This window comes from Bombus vosnesenskii, unplaced genomic scaffold (genome assembly GCF_011952255.1).
Source record: "Bombus vosnesenskii isolate JDL3184/JDL3185 unplaced genomic scaffold, Bvos_JDL3184-5_v1.1 scf7180000013311, whole genome shotgun sequence".
NCBI classification, from domain to species: Eukaryota; Metazoa; Arthropoda; class Insecta; order Hymenoptera; family Apidae; genus Bombus; species Bombus vosnesenskii.
Genome location: NW_022882959.1, coordinates 501,034 through 519,146, shown reverse-complemented (window position 1 = coordinate 519,146; position 18,113 = coordinate 501,034). Strand labels below are relative to the sequence as shown.

The 18,113-nt window shown below is 36.7% G+C and overlaps 1 protein-coding gene across 2 annotated transcripts in view; it reads left to right on the top strand.

Annotated features, from left to right (window-relative positions):
- Window positions 1-18,113, top strand: part of LOC117234970 — a 65,947-nt gene that overhangs the window by 46,446 nt on the left and 1,388 nt on the right. For both annotated transcript variants that reach the window (XM_033496567.1, XM_033496566.1), the window contains exon 2: window positions 15,939-17,471. In XM_033496567.1, coding sequence (XP_033352458.1) covers window positions 16,024-17,471 — 1,448 coding nt within the window. In that variant the 5' untranslated portion in view covers window positions 15,939-16,023. The remainder of the gene's footprint in view (window positions 1-15,938; window positions 17,472-18,113) is intronic.

The following is an 18,113-nucleotide window of genomic DNA, read 5'->3' as shown; positions in this document are numbered from 1 at the left end:
AAGAAAATGCCAGAGGTGTGTGCGTGAACCAAAGGAAGAAACAGAGAAAGAGGGAAAGAAATCAGGGAACGCGATAGAGAAGAATCGAATCGATTGTTTCGATTCAGCCTTTCAGAAGCTTAACGGTTAGCACGATTGGCGAGAAGACGGAATTGCATCGGACTTACGTAATTATAACGCGATATCGCGTGGTGCAAGCTTTTCGATACGGACGGTTTCACGGTTAAAAGCAATTGTCCCCCAGAAAACTACCGTTAAAGTGATCGTGACCTCGATCGAGCCTCTATAGATTCTGTATAGATCCGCTTCTGGATCGTCTATATACGCTTGAACGACCGGACCGACGACTTTTTACGAAATCGCTGAAACCCCTTATCGATCTAAAACTTGACTCGCAATCGGAAAATTTTCAATTCCTCGTCCGATTTCGTTCTTACGATCGAAAATTTGACAACGATCGTTATCGATGTTTGCTTTTTTCGAAAGGACGGCCCTATTAAACCAGACAAGCGTATTTGGTCGTAAGATAGTTTCGAGAAAAATCAGGCAACTCTGTTCTTTAGAAATAAAATCTACCAACTAATTACCTAGTCCTCTGAGAGTCAGATCAATTCCTACGAATAGTGAACAAATAGAGGAAAGATTTTTAATATTTGCTTGGTTATACGGTTGTTAGAGATTTTTGTGATAGAATTTCTTATCGCGTTAATGAAAATAATTGGAGATCTTATCATACTTATCTATCACCGTTACCTATCGCAATCGAAATTTTTAAAATCACGTATTTTTTACTGCTTATCTTTCCATGTTCTTCTATCCATCGGTACACGTGTATTTACGTAAGTTTTTATTCGATTCAAGCATTATAAGTTTTAATAATTCCCGATGAAAATCCCTGGAACCGACGTTTAAAAACCTCGTAAAACGAAACTAAAAATATTTCTGCACCTTAGCTACATAATATTACGTAGTAGCTACATAGGTGTATATGTATGTAAAGTGATTTAATATCATTCAACAATTTCATGCTTCTCATCACGCCCCCTGATCTTTAATTAATTTGCTTTAATCTTGATAGTAGAACCATACTCGACCATAATCAGGCTTATTACGTTTCCTGTTGTGCTCCGATTTGAAATCTTTTTCGTCTTGTTATTCCATCCACGTCTTTAACACAGGTTTCAACATTTTCCTGCTTCTCTATGTATATTTATAATATTCGTTCATTATTTGTTAACGAGTCAGGCCACAAAGTGCCTATAGACTACATTTTAGTAGCAGCTACACCATCATATTTATTATGCAATTTATTATATAAGCATGATAATAATCAGTAATCGATCATGATGATTCTATCGTTGATAAAACAGATCGAAAGTATCGGCTGGATACGAGCAAACAATCGGCAGAAAGTTATTGTACACGCGAAAATAAATAAAAAATGTGGAACAAAACTGTCCCGTTTAAAGGTTCGTTTTAAGAAAATTTCAATACGTTTACTTAAGAGTTGGACTGGTACACGCGTACTCGTTACATTTTCATATTTCATTTTGTCAGAAACAAAGTATCGTATGAAAGAATCTTGGTCCATTTTTTGTTTGCCTATTCTTAGATAAGAAAGGAAGAAGTAGATAAGAAGAAAGGAAACGATTAAGGAGAGATGATTTACCGTGGATCCGTGTAATCTCGAAGTAGCATTTCTCGTCGATTAATTTCGTGGCCATGATCGTTCATGCTGTTATTTCTTCGTTAGAACATCCGGCGGCTGTGTTTTTCAGTTCCCCCGCGAGAGGAAGTCGAGGAAAAAGCAAAGTAAACGACGAGTACAACGTGTCAAAGAGGAAGCTTGGATATTTTTCTTATCTCTTTGAGGTTGCAATGTGGTTAGAAAGGAAGAAACGCTTTCAAAGTTGGATTTTACGTTACGCATTTCTGTTTTATTCGTCTTATTCGTTTTATGTTATATCTTTTATTTTATTTTTGTTCCATTTATGTTCACTTCTATGAAGAGTGCGGCTGAATAACGCGTACGTGCGGGCGAACGAAGCGATTCTTTATGAAAAGATATAGAATAACGTTTTTTTCCTACGACGTTTCGCTTTCGAGGGAATCGAGTTTGAAAATTTATCAGCAATACTCGAACACGGCTAACTTCGAACGGCAACAAATAATCGGCACGACGTCATTCTACGCGTGGAAATAAATCGCAAATGTGGAATAAAATTATTCCGCAAGACGCTCTGTTTCCGAGAAAAATAAATTTCAAAATCTATCATACGCGTGTACTAAACGAATTGTTTAACCGAGCACGTTCAGATTCTATTTCTTTGAAAACGAAGCCTTAAACGAAAATTTTATTCTACATTTTCCTCTTATTTTTTCACAAGGAACCAGTCACGATCCCTTCGTACATGTTATTCGGATATACCCTGTACGTATCTGTTTAATGCGTAAATTTTAAATTAAACGTTATACCCTTTCGTAAAATATCTCAAATAAAAAGAAGAAATCGTAGTATCACTTTTCTAATGGCAAAGTTAGACGGACAACTTGCATTTTATTCTTCTAATCGAACAATCTATAATTGGTTTCCACTAAACGATCATTCACGCTTTAGTTAATCACACTTCGGTTATCATACTGTTTTTTAAAATGCTATAAACGAAGGCAAACTGCAGTTTCGTTCTCCAAACACGGACAAATAGATATTTGCGAACCTAATATGCAAAACTGCAACGAATCAACAGTCTCTCTTCTTCCATTTACCTCGGGCAAATAGTAGCTTTCAACCTTACTCGATCGTACGTTAACCGTAATTAACATAATCTGAAAATCAACTGAGCATGTTCACCGTGCGTCATTCCAAAAGGCTAAGCATTACAATCAGATATCCTGAGAAATTTCGAAACGGGTAGAAAAGAAAACGAACTGGAACAACTGGCCGAGGTCTTTCTATTATTTCTTCACCCTTCGTTCTTTCCTCTCGTTCCAACGAGTTAAACGATTTGTAATCAAAGCGAACGAAGTTTAATCCACGGAGTATGATTTCGATTAATGACAGCGTGATTAAACGACAAAGATTCGAGAACCGACGATTTTCAAGATAATTATCTCTGTATTCTCGAGATTTCCAAAATCTTTCGCGTTGGATACAGAACACGCGTGTTTTCGACTTTTTGTAGGAAATAAAGAAACGAAATTTAGTAACAAGTAAGTGGAATCTATAGGGAAAAACACGACAAGTTACATTTTGTGCTTTTTTTCTTTTTTTTTTTTTTAGTATTTTCTTATGCCAGGTTTTATTAGCCCCCGGTTATCAAACTTGTCCATTTTTCTTTTTCTTTTTTGGAGTTATATAAACTTGTAACTATCCGTGCTTGTAACTATATTGCGCAGTTATATAAGCCTTTCTCATCCTTTTCATAATTTCAAAAATATTGCTTGTTTCGATATCAAAATATCGAAAGCTATTGAAATATTCTTCTTCCCTAACAGTTTTATCTTTGGCTTTCACAAAACTTTGGCTATTTTTCTGAGCCTCAGCGACCTTCCCTCTGTTTCATGTTAAAATATTTCTTTTTAGTCGCAACAATAAAAAATTGACGTTAAAATGAAAAAACGTATAAAGACGTATTCATCGTGTTATTTTTCTCTGCGATCGTCACGAATATTAATAATTGCCGCACGTATGGTGATATTTAGCACGTGAAATTTATAGTATCTGCTATATTTGGTCTGTCAATTTACGTCGTTAAAAGCTTAAAAATCGAGAAACCTAGAATAATTGACGAAGACTTTAACCAACACGAGGATCCTTATCCGTATACCGCGAGATACTTGATAGATATTATAAAAACAGCATTTTAAAGTGATGACGTAAGACAGATATCATCTGAATGGTATTATAATATAATGTGTAAGCAAGACACCGCGCAATCTTTCTGACTACCGTTTCACAACGTTGTCTACCATCGACGAAACGCGAATAGATCGTTGTTAATCCTTTTCCTTTTTTTTCATTGATAAGAATCTAAAAAAACTTTGTAAAAACTAATAATTTTGCGAGAGTTACGAGACAAATAAGATAAGTTGTCCATTGTAATTTCATCGATTGAAAAGTGTTTGAACTAATCGTCATGGATAATCACATAATCGAAGTAAAATAACAAGGAAGCGATAAAATCGTATTTAAGAAGAATACTGTTACGTTTTTCAGTTTCTCCGTTGTAAATAATACGATCGCATTGAAGCGAAACGACGTTGTCCACTATAATCGGATAAATTGAAAACTTTTGAACAAATTGCCATAGACGATACAGTGACGTCGAAGCGAAATAACGAGCAGCTAATACGATCAGATCGATGTGAAATAACGTAGTCCTCTATGATCCCCTAAATTGAAAGCTTCTCGAACAAATCGTCGTAAACGATACGACAACGTTAAAGCAAGAAAACGAGGAGATTCGTCCAAAGTCTCTGGAACGTTCGATTATCCCCCAAGAGCAGACGATGACGCGTTGGCGGACGTCGATTTAACGCGACGCGTTTTGCTTCCTGTGTGTGGAAGGGAACAACGGCCTGGTTTTCGATTCGGCCGTGTGTCGTTTAAGTATTCGCGTGTGACTGTCCTAATTGCGCGATACACGCGTGTTACGCGAGCGTATCGTGCAAGCTGATGGTCCGTTCCGAGCGTTTCGCGCGAGTTAGCCGTGCGTCCACAAACGCTCGATTATTAACGATACGTGGTCTGACTGTCATCAATGATCGAGTCGACGCAACGAGACGAATACCAAACGAGCTTTATATTCTATCCCTTTGCCGAGCAAAAGCGAAGCTTCTAACACGTACACTCCGGCCCGTAAATATTAGAAAATTTGCGGGGAAAATTTGAATAGCGTTCAAATATTTCGAAACTCTTTGCAGAAGATTTAAGAAATCGTTCTCACAGCATTTTTAACTCTTCGATCTCCCATAAGTCTACTTCCTAATTACTAAAACTATAATGCATAGATACAAATGAGAAAGTACATTTAAGGGCGATAATAAGCGATTGTAAGAATGTTTGCGCAATTCATCTTTTTATCAATATGACAAATAAATGAGAACTAAGTAACAATTTACTTCACCTTGTTAGAACGAACGTTTAATTTTGCGTACCACTTGTATTTTGTACATTTTTACGTTGCTGAATTTTCTAGAAATGCTACTATCTATCTAATATCTACGATCTAATGTGTAATCTAATCTTTCGAGTAATACGTAGAAATTGTCTAACAAATTAATCTAACGCATCTCCAAAAATACAATCTGAACGGCCATCGATCGATCAACAAGCTATAATTTGTGCGAAATTAATCTCGAAATCGTATACAGTCTGTAGATTTTTCAAGAATGCATAAATATTCGCAGTCTGGTAATAAATGTTATTTTATCGAGTTAGAAAAAACGTTACAGTGAGAGAACAATTTTTCATTGTTTAACAAGCTTTACGCATTGATGCGCTTACAAAGCGTAATTATAATTTTTTCTCTTCAATTTAATCTTGCTTAGCTAACGAGGTATCTTGCAGGTACCGAGATGGCAATATAATCGCAGACAAAGTCGGTCGATTCGCTGCAGGCAGCTCGTTTAACTAAAACGTCTCATCGCGCTTAACCCGGTCGCTTAACTCCATCGCCCTATAAATATTGCTATGAATCGCTGCGTGGGTGCGATCCTTTTACTCTCGACCGCTTGCTTCTTTCAACCTCTACTTTATCTACTACAAGCGTTTCAATGTAGGAAATCGCGTCGATAGTTGTAATTTATTTGCTGCGATCGAGATTCATTCTACAAAAACTTTGATTAATTATGGTGTATCGAGGTCGAAATCGACTTTACAAAAATTGTAATCTTTTCTCTTTGTATAAATTTCAACGTCGCATCAACCTTTCTGGTTATTAGCGACGATAATGCGATAAATGCAGAGAGAGAGAGAGAGAGAGAGAGATTTTGTTAAATAACGATATATCTTCCAGAGGGGAGAGAACGCTTGAATCTTGATTTTTATCACAGAGATTTTCGCTTCAAGTTCCTTTTCAAAAGGTACTTGTCGCGAGAATAATTTTATTTAGCACGATTTAAAGGGATGTGTTTGACGATAATTTAACGATTGCAGATGTCGCAGACTGGTGGTGGGTTAGATCTTCAGATTAGGTATGCATGTTGCTAATGCAATTTGATGTCTACGATCGAGGTTCTTGGTGACTAGATCCTTGTTAAGAAATTCCTCGTTTACTTCGAGTATATATGAGACAGCAAAGCTTTTCCGTGTGCTGTTCCACCTGAGTTGGAGATTTTTCTTGGAAAGATCTCAAAGATTACTCGTAGGAATTTTTTTCAACCTCTTTGTTAAAGGTACAAGGTACACGCGTCCTTTGCCGCCAACACGAGATGGGATCTATGCAACAGTAATAATTTTATCTTCGTTAATTGCAGAGTACTTAATTACGCATGATTTATTTCCAATATATCAAGTGGGATTTCATCATTTTTTGGTCGATTAATGATAATTTGGATCGCTCTTTTCGAGTGGTTGGTTTCTTAGAGAATTTTGTTTAACGATTATGGTTTTCATGATTGAAGTTATGTTCCGATTTTGCAAACGATGACTTGCTCGATGCTATCTTAGTGCGGTGAGCCTTTCACCGAGTACGAAGATGATTTTAAATAGAGATAATGGTAGTGCGTCTCATTAACAGAGTCGGACTGGAGATTAACAACTTTAAAGATAAAAAAAATTACTACGAGCGATCGAAGGACATTGGGCGATAGCTATTTCCATAGCAGACACTTTGTTTTAGGAATCATTCAATTATCATTAAAATACCAATTCCATGACACAGAAACGAGTATCATCCGATACGTTCCTTCTTTCATATTTAATGATCTTTCATCGATCAATGATCGACCTCATTCATCGTCGATGCACGAATAAGGTTCAAACACAGTCGATGTCGTTTGTTATGCGGACCATCGAGGAATAAATAATGGGTCTCTGGGACTTTAGAGCCTATAGAACTTAATTTTATACTATGCAATTAATAATTGTGCTAAGTAAAAGAAAAACTATTCAGAATTTAGCTCTCAGAGAGAACGTGTATTTTCTTCGAAAGAACCGCTAAAAGCTAAAGATGCTGAGGGGAATATTATGAAATAATATTTTGAAATAGATAATTGGTTTTAAATGACTCGTTAGAGTACATTAATTAGAACCCATAAACTATCAATTTGCTATCTTGTGGCATAAATGAAAGAAGCTGTCTTTTTTATGATAGATAGATAATATCGTTACATAAAATCGTTTCATGTTACAAAATGAATAAAAGGCGATACAAATAGATGCCTATTAATACTTGTACGCATATTTTCCAAAAGTAAATCGTCATCTCGTAACCACTGAATAGCAAATTTTGATATAAGGAGTCATATTTTTCTGAATCGCAAGCATTTTTGTATCTGTAAATTCGGCATAAACGTACGCGATGCAAACACACGCAGAATAGATATTTGGTAAGTGAAATCCAAAGACTAACGCATAGAAGACATATAATAATACGCGCAGTAAATTAAGATATAGATATACAAAGACAGATAGCGAAATAAGATATGGCTTTAAGGAACGAAGAAATTAAGATACGGACGAATATAAATAAAATTAAATTAAGATATGAACAGTTTGGACAAATTAAGCGGATTAAGATTTAGTTTTAAGGAACAGACATAGAACGGAATAGTAATAAAGATAGAGAGAAAATGTATGGAGCGCGTACATATAGAAAAATATTGTAATAGGCATAAGTCTCGATACGACAAGCGAATACGATACAAACGATAGATGAAACGAAATTCTATTTAAATTCCATCGGTCTAGTTGTGTTTCTAAAAATATAAAAATGCATAAAAATTCGCAGTCTAATAATCGCCTTTTATTTCTGCACTCTCGTTACTTAACACGCTACGACGTTGAGTGGTTAGAAGCATCATAGCAAACAAGCCAAACCAACCAAGTTTGACATAACCGTAATTGTCGTTCCACGTAACCAGCGGTTTGCCAGGAGTAATACACGAGCACCGAAACACGGAACTTTCGGTGTTGAAAGAATCCAGGCATGCGTGACACGTGTATGTATACACGTATGTGTGTCTGTTTACGATCGTGGACGATACATCGCAATGGTATCTTACTCTCGAATCGCGAAGATCGACGAGAAGGATCCTCGACGAGTGAAATCGTCTCTGGTTCTCCCGCTTCTCTCCCCAGGCTGCTACAATTAGGGTTAATTAGCACGCGTAAGCGAGAAATCGCAATTGGAGCAGACACGTACAGCAACAGCATCAGTCGCTCTCTCCAGTCGACTTTCCATATGGTTGAGCTGGATGTCGTATAGCAAAACGCTTTGTCTTCGAACGCTCTGTCGAACGGCATGCTTCTTTGCTCGAGTATAATGAAACTTTCGAATGCGAATGGTAGTTTGCGCAGAGAAACGTAGAGGTCGATGGTCGTAATGGGTTTGCTTGAAATCTTTTCCACTTTTATTAGATTCTTTACATTGTAATTATAGGAATCGTGGTTATCGCGTTTTGCAGAATTTAGAGGAATTGTCGAATGTTGGGATGTTTGAAAGATCGTACAGCGGAGTTGACGAATCTGCAATTTTTTCGTTCTTGAGGTATATTCTACGTTGCAGCGGTAAAGTATATTTTTCTTGCATAGAACGATACGATACTTGAACCAAGTATAAGGAGACTTTAATACGTCGAAGAATGAGATGTAATTACGAGATACGATTACGTGGAGAACTGGGAATGGTCGACGATTGCAATTGCTTTCGTTATTGAAATCTTTGTAATCTCGCGATTGTTTTCTTATGTTATAATTATCTAATTTCACAGTTATTTTATTTTAAAGCATTACAATTTTTAAAAACCACTAAAAAGATCCAAAACGCTTGACATCCTCGATGAAATAGCAAAACGATGTGTCTCGTGTACTAAACAGTGTGATTCTTCCATGAAATATAATGAAATTTTCGAATGTGAACGTTTTTCCTAATCCACGTAATCTACGTAAAAAATTCATTAGGTTAAGATTCGCAATTTTGATCTATCGTTCTCTACCGCGCTCGTTAAATTGCTATTGTCATGAACTAAAATTAAAATTTATTTTATAACATTTAAATATATAAAATTAAAATATAGTTTCAGATACACAGATATATACTTATACGTATATCGTAACTTAACACATGTATCTCTGTAAAAATTATAATACGATATCGCGCGTTTACATCGAATTTTTGGAATATCTCTATCTTAATACACGTCAGATATTGGGGTTCAAAATCGTTATCGTGGTCATTCTAATGTTGGGAATTTAAGCCCAGCACCCAAAGTCTAGATTCGTTACTCTCGATTCGTTATCGAGAAAGTTCCATGCTTCCAGATATTGCACAATGGTATAGGGTCCTGATCTTTCGTTCCCAATAAAGATTGACTTATCGCCAAGCTGTGTCACGACACGCCCAGTCCCTAACCTTGACGAATTTACGGCTTCTGTGTCCAGTTTCTCTCAGGGTACAGCGGACTGCAGCGTTTCGACCTGGCAAACTTACTCAACTCGTGTGCTGGCTACACGCAACAAAGCGACGCTTTCCAGCCAGGAATATTCTTGTAGTTCTTTGATTTTTCAGTAGTTTTTGAGCTAGACGAAATGTTAGATAAAATTAATAGACGTTTTAATAATTCGGATAGAAGAGTTTACAAGTTATTAATACTAATAGCGATACTACTTACCACTACTACTTATTACTAACAGTAATTTCTATATAAATTAAACGAGTTAATGAAATTGTTTCGATATTATTTCTTATATTCACGTTATATTTTAATCGTGTGGATCAAAATCAATCGATATTCCTATCGAGTGATTTTCAAGTTGAAATCCTACGTTCTTCAAAAATAAAATTCCATCCTTCCGTACGTCACTTAACTTAAAAATAACGCAACCAATAGAAGCTATTTTGATCCACTCGTCAGAAAAATTGACTCCACTCGTCAGAAAAATTACTCTACAACGCAACAATAAACGATCAGTATTATCGAATCTTCCGTGTTTCAGTTTTCCAGATAATCGACGAATTTAATTTCCTCGTGACAATTTCAACAAACATAAGAGATTCAAGCAAATAAAAATAGATACATCTGCTTACCGTACATTTTTATTTTAGGGACCGCTAGAAGGCCTAATCATCTTTCGTGATAAGTTTCGCGATAAGTTTCGAAATTATTTGTTCGAATCGCTGCGATTCTAGAATACGCCCAGCTTAAGCGCGTGCCTCAAAATTTCTCTCTGTTATTTGAAATTCCATCCGATCGCTGATTATCGCTTATTGGATTATCATTCTTCCCGCTTAAAACAAACATATTTTTTCTTGTCTTTAAATCGAATTTAGTTAGAATTCTGTCGTGTCGCGAAGCTAGTTCGTGATGGAATTCGAGATAACTTTTTTTTTTCAAATTGCAAGGACAGTTCGCTTATTGAGAGATCTGCGTGACACTTTCCCTTGCACGCGATATCCCATTCATCGAAACGCCTAGACGACTGACTTTTCTGAATCCAGTGGCCCAAGAAGGACATTGGTACTTTCGTAGTACTTTGGTTTTCGTTTCGTTAGCAACGTTTTGGTATCTTTGGTTTTCTCTTAGATTCGTGATAGAACGAATAACGAATATTTAGATGTTCCTGTTTAAGGAAAGATTTTTACTTTGAACCTGAATTTCCGAAGAACTTAGAATCCTTCTTCCGTCTGAATATTTTACTTTTACTCAACATTTTTCAGAAATATGCTCTTGTAATGGAAGGATTACAGTTAAGCTTAATATTGGAGATCTTTCGAAAAGAAAGATTTCTATTCTTACTCCAAAGTTTCTTTTGAAGAGATTAAACGTATCTTGCGAGTGAAAATATTTGTTAAGATTAAAATTAGACCTTAATACCTATAATCCTCCCAAGACGCGTAAAACGTATAAAAACTTCCATACTCGTTAAATAGAAATATTAAATAAAATATTTTCCTCGGAGAGTCTTAAAATTCCTACAATGATCCTCCCAAAGCACTAAACTTCATCCACTCTGAAGCTTCCCTCAACTTTTAATCTCCCTACACACCAACCCTCCTCGTAAGTAACCCCTCAGAAAGTTACTCTAAAAAGGAACTTACCTATTAATCGTTAAATCTTTGATAACTCGAATGTATCTTATTTATCAAAGAAAAACGATATTTACTAGATCACTTACGATAAATTATAATATATTAAACGAATCTCAAGCCACGATAAATTATGACAGACTTAAGAAATAAATTGAAAATAATTACAATAAATCATCGGGGACCAGTCTTATGATATAGGAATGAAATATAGTGACATAGTAATAAATAGATAAAATGAAATTTAATTCTATAAAATATACAAACTTCTTCATTCGAATAGGAGAGGGTTTACGATTAACGTTTAACTTCCTAAGAATCAATTTATCTTAATGGAATCGATCAATTTGGCTTCTCATTTGAATATGTAGTATTTAACTCGTTATAGAAGGTTAAAAACTCAATTATTCTTCCAAACTTTCCTCATCAAATCCGAGAGCCTCGTAATCTCTCTTTCTCTTTCGCTTCCTTTCTCTGCAAGAAACCAGAAATACGCAAGACGAAGAAATATATGACAATTAGCTGTTGTTGGGTCGGTAAGATGCCCACGGAGGTATTTGAATAGAAAACTTGTATATTTACATTGGTGAATGTTACGTGAAATATTTTGAAATTTCATTAACATCGTGACAAGACTCGACTATCACGATCGTCAAAATCTATAAACAAGTCAAAAGATACTTGTTGCGAGTATATATTTAGTACATAACTAGCATACGACACGAATATCCACTTTGAGCATGTAAAAGGTGTTAAAGATGGTCCCATTAAATATTCAGGCTTACAAAAGTAGCGAATAATCGACCGTTTAAATACTTTTGTAATCTCCGTGAAATATTATACTCGTGCTAAATATCAAATAATTCCTGCATACGTTTTCAGATTCCTTTTGAACTCTATCGATATAATCACGATAATAGAGTCTGGTAATATCGTTAATGAGATTGCAAAGTGTAACGCGTACTCGAATACCTTCGTGAGTCTGTGCAAGTACACGCGTGATACGTCCTTTCTTTTATTCATTTCGTTTCTTGAGAAAACTGCATTTGTACTTCCCGAGTCTCCGAATCGAAGGTTTCATTTCGACGACGTGCCTGTTAACACGTCGTCGGACAAAAGGTTCGCCAACTAAAAGCTCTGGAACTTAAGTTGGACAGCGTCGTGCTAGCTAGACGAAAGAGCATCGGTGTGTTCGCGAGCGGCTGGGCGATGGCCAGGTAGAGGGAGGTGCAAAAGGTGAAAAACACTTTGCCATCAGCATAACCGGTTCCACGTATTCCGAGCCTGCGCGTCTCACTGTTTCTCTGGCGTGGTTGGATAACAAGGATTCGACTAGCAGAGAGGGTCTCTTAACCGATCATAATCGACTTTTATCTGCTACCGGTTGTGTTATCGTCGATAGCGCAGCTTTTACGACACGTCGAAATCGTAAAATCGACCAAATTAAAATTTACGTTTAACAATCGGTTTACATTTAAATATTCGAGCTTCTGGCTAAAAGAGATTCATAGAAATATCTGAAACGGTAGAAGCTGGGAATCTCAGATAGTGTGTGTAGAATATATCTTAAACTTGTGTTTCTGGTTCTTATAAAATATCGAATATATGTGATTTTGAAATTACAGTAAATTTTTATAGTAGCTTTCGTAATATAATTGGTTCGTAAAACTGAATAAACGTCGGAGTTTACGCGTCTGTGTATAGTAAAGTTTTGCTTAATAAGAATTGATAAAAATCTGAAAAATAAATTTAAGTACCCGGCCCTCTAAGATTATAATCTCTGTCAGAATCCTGCGATTATTAAATGTCCTGTAAACTTCCGATAAACTTTGAAAATCATCTAGAATAGGTATAACAACTTTAACTTCGATTAGACATTAATTGAAAAGGATGGAATGCCGTATTTCACAATCGATCAGATATTCAACGTGTTCGTCGATGCTGTTAGTCGGTGAATCAACTTAACATTTCATTAGATCCTACAGGCTATTATGCGTAATGCGTATATCTTAGCTTTGCTTCATTCCTACTGGCAAGGTCGCCACGTGACTTAGCAAGGTCGTAAAATCGGTCATGTAATCGTTTCTTTCTTTGCGAGAATATCGCAAGATTTTCCGTTGCTACTGTTCTACGCAACTTATTAGCTATTAACGTTAATAATTTACCATGTGTACGTTCGAGCCGCGAACCATTGGTTATTAGTCATGGTCTTTTATTTTATTCGATACACATTAAACTTACGATTGTACAGAGACAAGTCCAACGTCTTCAATTTCCTACGTATCTGCCTGGATCTCGAATCTCGATATCTTTTTAAATCTTTAGCAATTACCTTGATCGTCTCTAATTTTCTGGAATTTAACGCTCATCGCACCAAACGTCCATTACGCCAATATATTTATATAAAAGACGCATTATCAATTCTTAGTTTTACGATTCTCGATTTGCCTAAATCCTAAGTACTAAATTCTTAATTCTATAATCATTTTCTGTCTTAATTTTATAAAATTTTACATTCAAATGTCTTACTTTTGCTATGACGGACGTTGCTATGATAAAATAAAACTTACAACTCAAGGTGTAATATCTTGCAAGTAATATCTCGAGGAATAAGCTCAGAGTGAAAATAAAATTAGAAATATATGTACAAAAATACAGAAGTCGAAAGCCATCCCCTCCATTCCTCGCGGATTATTCACCACCTTTCGTAATTCGTATCACGCTCCGCCACTTACACCCGGTTTATAAATAAACAGACGAATAAAAGCTGTCTCCTCGGCCAGGCGTGAAAGCTACCGCAATAAGTCCAGTATCGTTCTTGATACCTTGACACGGTCGACTCGTTCCAGATAAGCCTTCCACCATACCGTTTGTCTACCAAGCTTGTTTTTCGCTTTCCATGTACACCACTGAAATTGAAAAACGATAAAATTGGAAATTATTACAATCCCAAGCGCCAAAAAGGTCAAGGATAATTTCGAAAACCAGGATCGTAATCGCTTGGAGTTCTACGTGTACACTGTTTCACGATCACAGGCAGAAAATATAACAAGTAACATCTTTTATATTTTAAATGAACGAATTGAAAATGAACAATCGAAGTTGACAATTGCGAAAGAATCCGAGTTTACGGTTTCACGCAAATTCGTAGTCCTATAAACGCAGTTAAAAAAGCAAGTCTCAGGCAGATATTTGTTTTAATTAGTAAATATTGTCCTTTAGATATTTTATGTATTCTCGCATGCGCGTTGTATAGGGTCTTGTACCTTTTAATTTTCCACGCGTATGCATCTAAGCGCGTGAAGATCCGCGGTATATTAACGACGAATTAAAGAAGATATGTAAATCGAAAGAAGCGATTTTTTCAAAGTATCATTGGTAGATTAGCGATGTCTTAGAATTCATGGTTTCAATTCGAAAACAAAATGGTCAGAAATTTCGAATGGAAATATATTTTAAGTTTAGTAATTTAGCAATGCCCGTAGAATTTAGAATGCAAGATTTTGTTTCAAGGATAATTTCACAAGAGCAGGATCGTAATAACGTGGAGTTCAACGAAGACCTCTAACTCTAACCTCGAAGTCATTTAGTTCATGGTAATATTGTTCTGGATGAGCGATCGCAAGTAATAACCCAAGCTTAATGGTATACAGGAAAAGATTTTCCTCGATGGAAGAGCAATTACGTCGAAGATCATAGTCTCGGATTATCGACGAGTAAAAACAACTGTAGGATAATCTCCTTTTGTTTCTTTCTTGTAACTCGATTTATAAGGAGGAAGAGTTTGATTACGATCCTCCAGTTTCGCCGGTTGCGTCAACTGTCGGGAAAACGCTTCCGGTTATTATCGACTTCCTCCCAAACGTTAGGCGAACCAACGCGGTTCGTCCCAGGAGATACTATTATGCTTTCTGTACTCTCAATCTTCGTATCCTTTGGAGCATCCTGTATATTTAAGTTTCACTTTGCGAAGATAGTAGTTTGCAAAATAGTTTGAACAAACCGACGGAATCATCGTCGCTAGAGCTAATATTCGCGGTAAGAAAGTTTTGCGCTTTTGAATATCGAGTCTGTACGTTTCTTTCTTTTTCAATAAATATGACTTAGACATTGGGGCCGAACGATCTAACAATTCCTACAAAGACGTGAAAAAGTCCAAGATCATTGGAAATTAATACATGTTCAAATACTCCAATACTAATTTATCTCGTTTATTATACGTAGCAAGTGATATTACCGCCGAGACAGTCTTTTTAGCATATTAGAAACAATGAGTTTAAAAGGAGCTTAATAATCGTCCTAATAAAATATGAAACAAGTATACAGAAGTAAATTTGCTCGGTAGAGTTCCGCTTATATGAATTTGTCGAGAGACGAATAGCTTATATTAGTTCGTATAATAAGAATTCACCGATTCTCTGAGCTGTCTATGATCTTTCTTCTATACGAAGAAAGTAGAAAATGCATAGTAGAAATTCAGGTTCAAATTAATAAAGTAGAAACTATAAAAATTTCATTGAAATAAATAAATAGATAGATAGATAGATAGATAGATAGATAGATAGATAGATAGAGAGAGAGAGAGAGAGAGAGAGTTCTGTTTTATGTTATTGTACTATTATAATAATTATTATAATTACAGGAAAGAAAATACTTTCTCTTAGTAACCATTATTCAATTTGATTTCAGACGCAACACGATTGGACGTCCGCGTGAGTGGAGCCGGGGCCACAGAGCCAGCGTGTCCCAATCGATACGCAGCTAGTCGATCAGCATGAAGTGGCAGAACTGTGGCGGCGTGGGGTCCAGGTGCGTCAGACGCGCTCTGTTGTTCGTGTTCGTCTGGGGCCTGGTGATGATCGCGGCGGTGCAATTCCGTCATGTGGAGAACAGCCTCAGAGAGACACCAACGGCCGAAGAGTCCGCTAACGACCTTCTTCTCGACGACATCTATCGTCGACGCGAGATAATGAAGAACCGTGGCTCTTCCAGTCTCGGTCTCTCCAGATATCTCTTGCAGAGATCCTCGGCAGACTCCAGTTTTTCGAATTCCGGTGGTTCCAGCCTCTTAACCACTTTGACCACCATATCCAACAATCCAACGAAAAATCCTTCGGAGTTGGAGCCACTGTTGGATAAAAGACCAGCGAAAACAGAGGAAGAGTTGATCGAGGAAATAGAACAGAGGATACCTAGTCTGCCTTTAGCTTACTGGAACAAGAACAGCAAATATCCTGCTGGTCAGAGCAAGACTAAAGGCAATTACAGCTGTTCCAATCTGAAATATCCGTCTATCTACGATATAGAGTTCAATAACGTTTACTGGCAAACGATGCGAACCGGTAACGGCACGTTTCAATTGTTTGGTGCTTATTACGACCGTAGAAAGCTGTCGAGAATAGGGCCAGCCGTTAGGATCGTTGGGATGATCGATAGAATCGAGCCTACTGTAAAGACTCACTGTCAATTTTGGTACGACGGGGAAAGAGATCCTGTCATTGTCGAGACCATGGAATATAAATATATCTGGTACCCTAAATGGGGTAACTACAAACAGGGAATCTATCAGCCGTACGTAATTGCCTGCAAGATTCCCCAGTCTCATTGGTCGAAGGGACCTCCGGCTTCAGTTTCTATGGTAGAAAAGAGCTGCGACACTCCCAGCAATAATCTTAGAGTCATATACAATAAGCCAGAACGTAAAAAAGATTTTGCCGTCTGCGTGAAAGGTCTAGATTTCCTTCACGAGGATTTGTCTGTCAGACTGGTCGAATGGATCGAGTTGATCAGCCTGTTAGGCGCAGACAAGATCTTCTTCTATCAGCTCCAGGTTCATCCTAACGTGACAAAGATTCTAGATCATTATCAGAAATTAGGAATGGTCCATGTGACCCCGCTGACGTTACCTGGTGGGCAACCTAACGTTCCTGCTTTTCAACACATGTATCTGACAAAGAAGACCAATCATAAGAGACAGAACGAACTGATTCCTTATAACGACTGTTTGTACAAGCATATGTACGAGTACGAATATATCGCTTTATTGGACGTGGACGAAGTGATCATGCCAGTGAAAGACGCTACGTGGCAGGATTTGATGAAGAGGGTGCTGCAGAAAGCGTTAAAGATTAGAAACGAGACTAGGGCTTCGTATAACGTGAGGAACGTGTATTTCCTCGACGATTTGCTGCACTCGCACGGGTACTTCAAGGACATGCCAAAGTGAGTATCACACTTATTTTATTATATATTATATATTATATTATATAACTTATTTTCCTATTTGTTTCATTACGTTCAACGAAATAGAACTTTTTCTTTCCTATCGATGTTTTGCGATAGTTTGACTCGAGTAATCTGTCGAATAAAAGAAAGAGCGACGATTCGTTAATCAAGAAGAAAGTCGATGGATCAGATTCGATCTTCATTGAGAAGAAGATAACTATCATAGAGAATATTTTGATCAGAATACAAAGGAAATAAATTTTTCGATGATTATATCGATCATTGTAATTTCATCCGAGATCTTAGCCTTACTGGAAATTATGTAAAATTGTGAAATTTAGGTTGAACGTAATACTAGATGGTAACGTATCGATAATAACGGTATTCTTCGTGTTGGGTAAACGATCGTTTAGTTTCGAAAGCCGAATAAATTGCACCCAAGATACTTTTACAATTTCTTCTGTGTCATTAAAGGTATTGGCAAATTTTAACGTAACTAACCAACTAAGTATCGGGACCCCTGTTTAACAAAATAACTATAGTATCGACTACGATGTAGCAACCGCTCAAACGCTGTCAGCCAATTTTGAACAACCGAAAAGAAGCAAAGCCAAGCGAAACGTAACGAAACCGTAAATG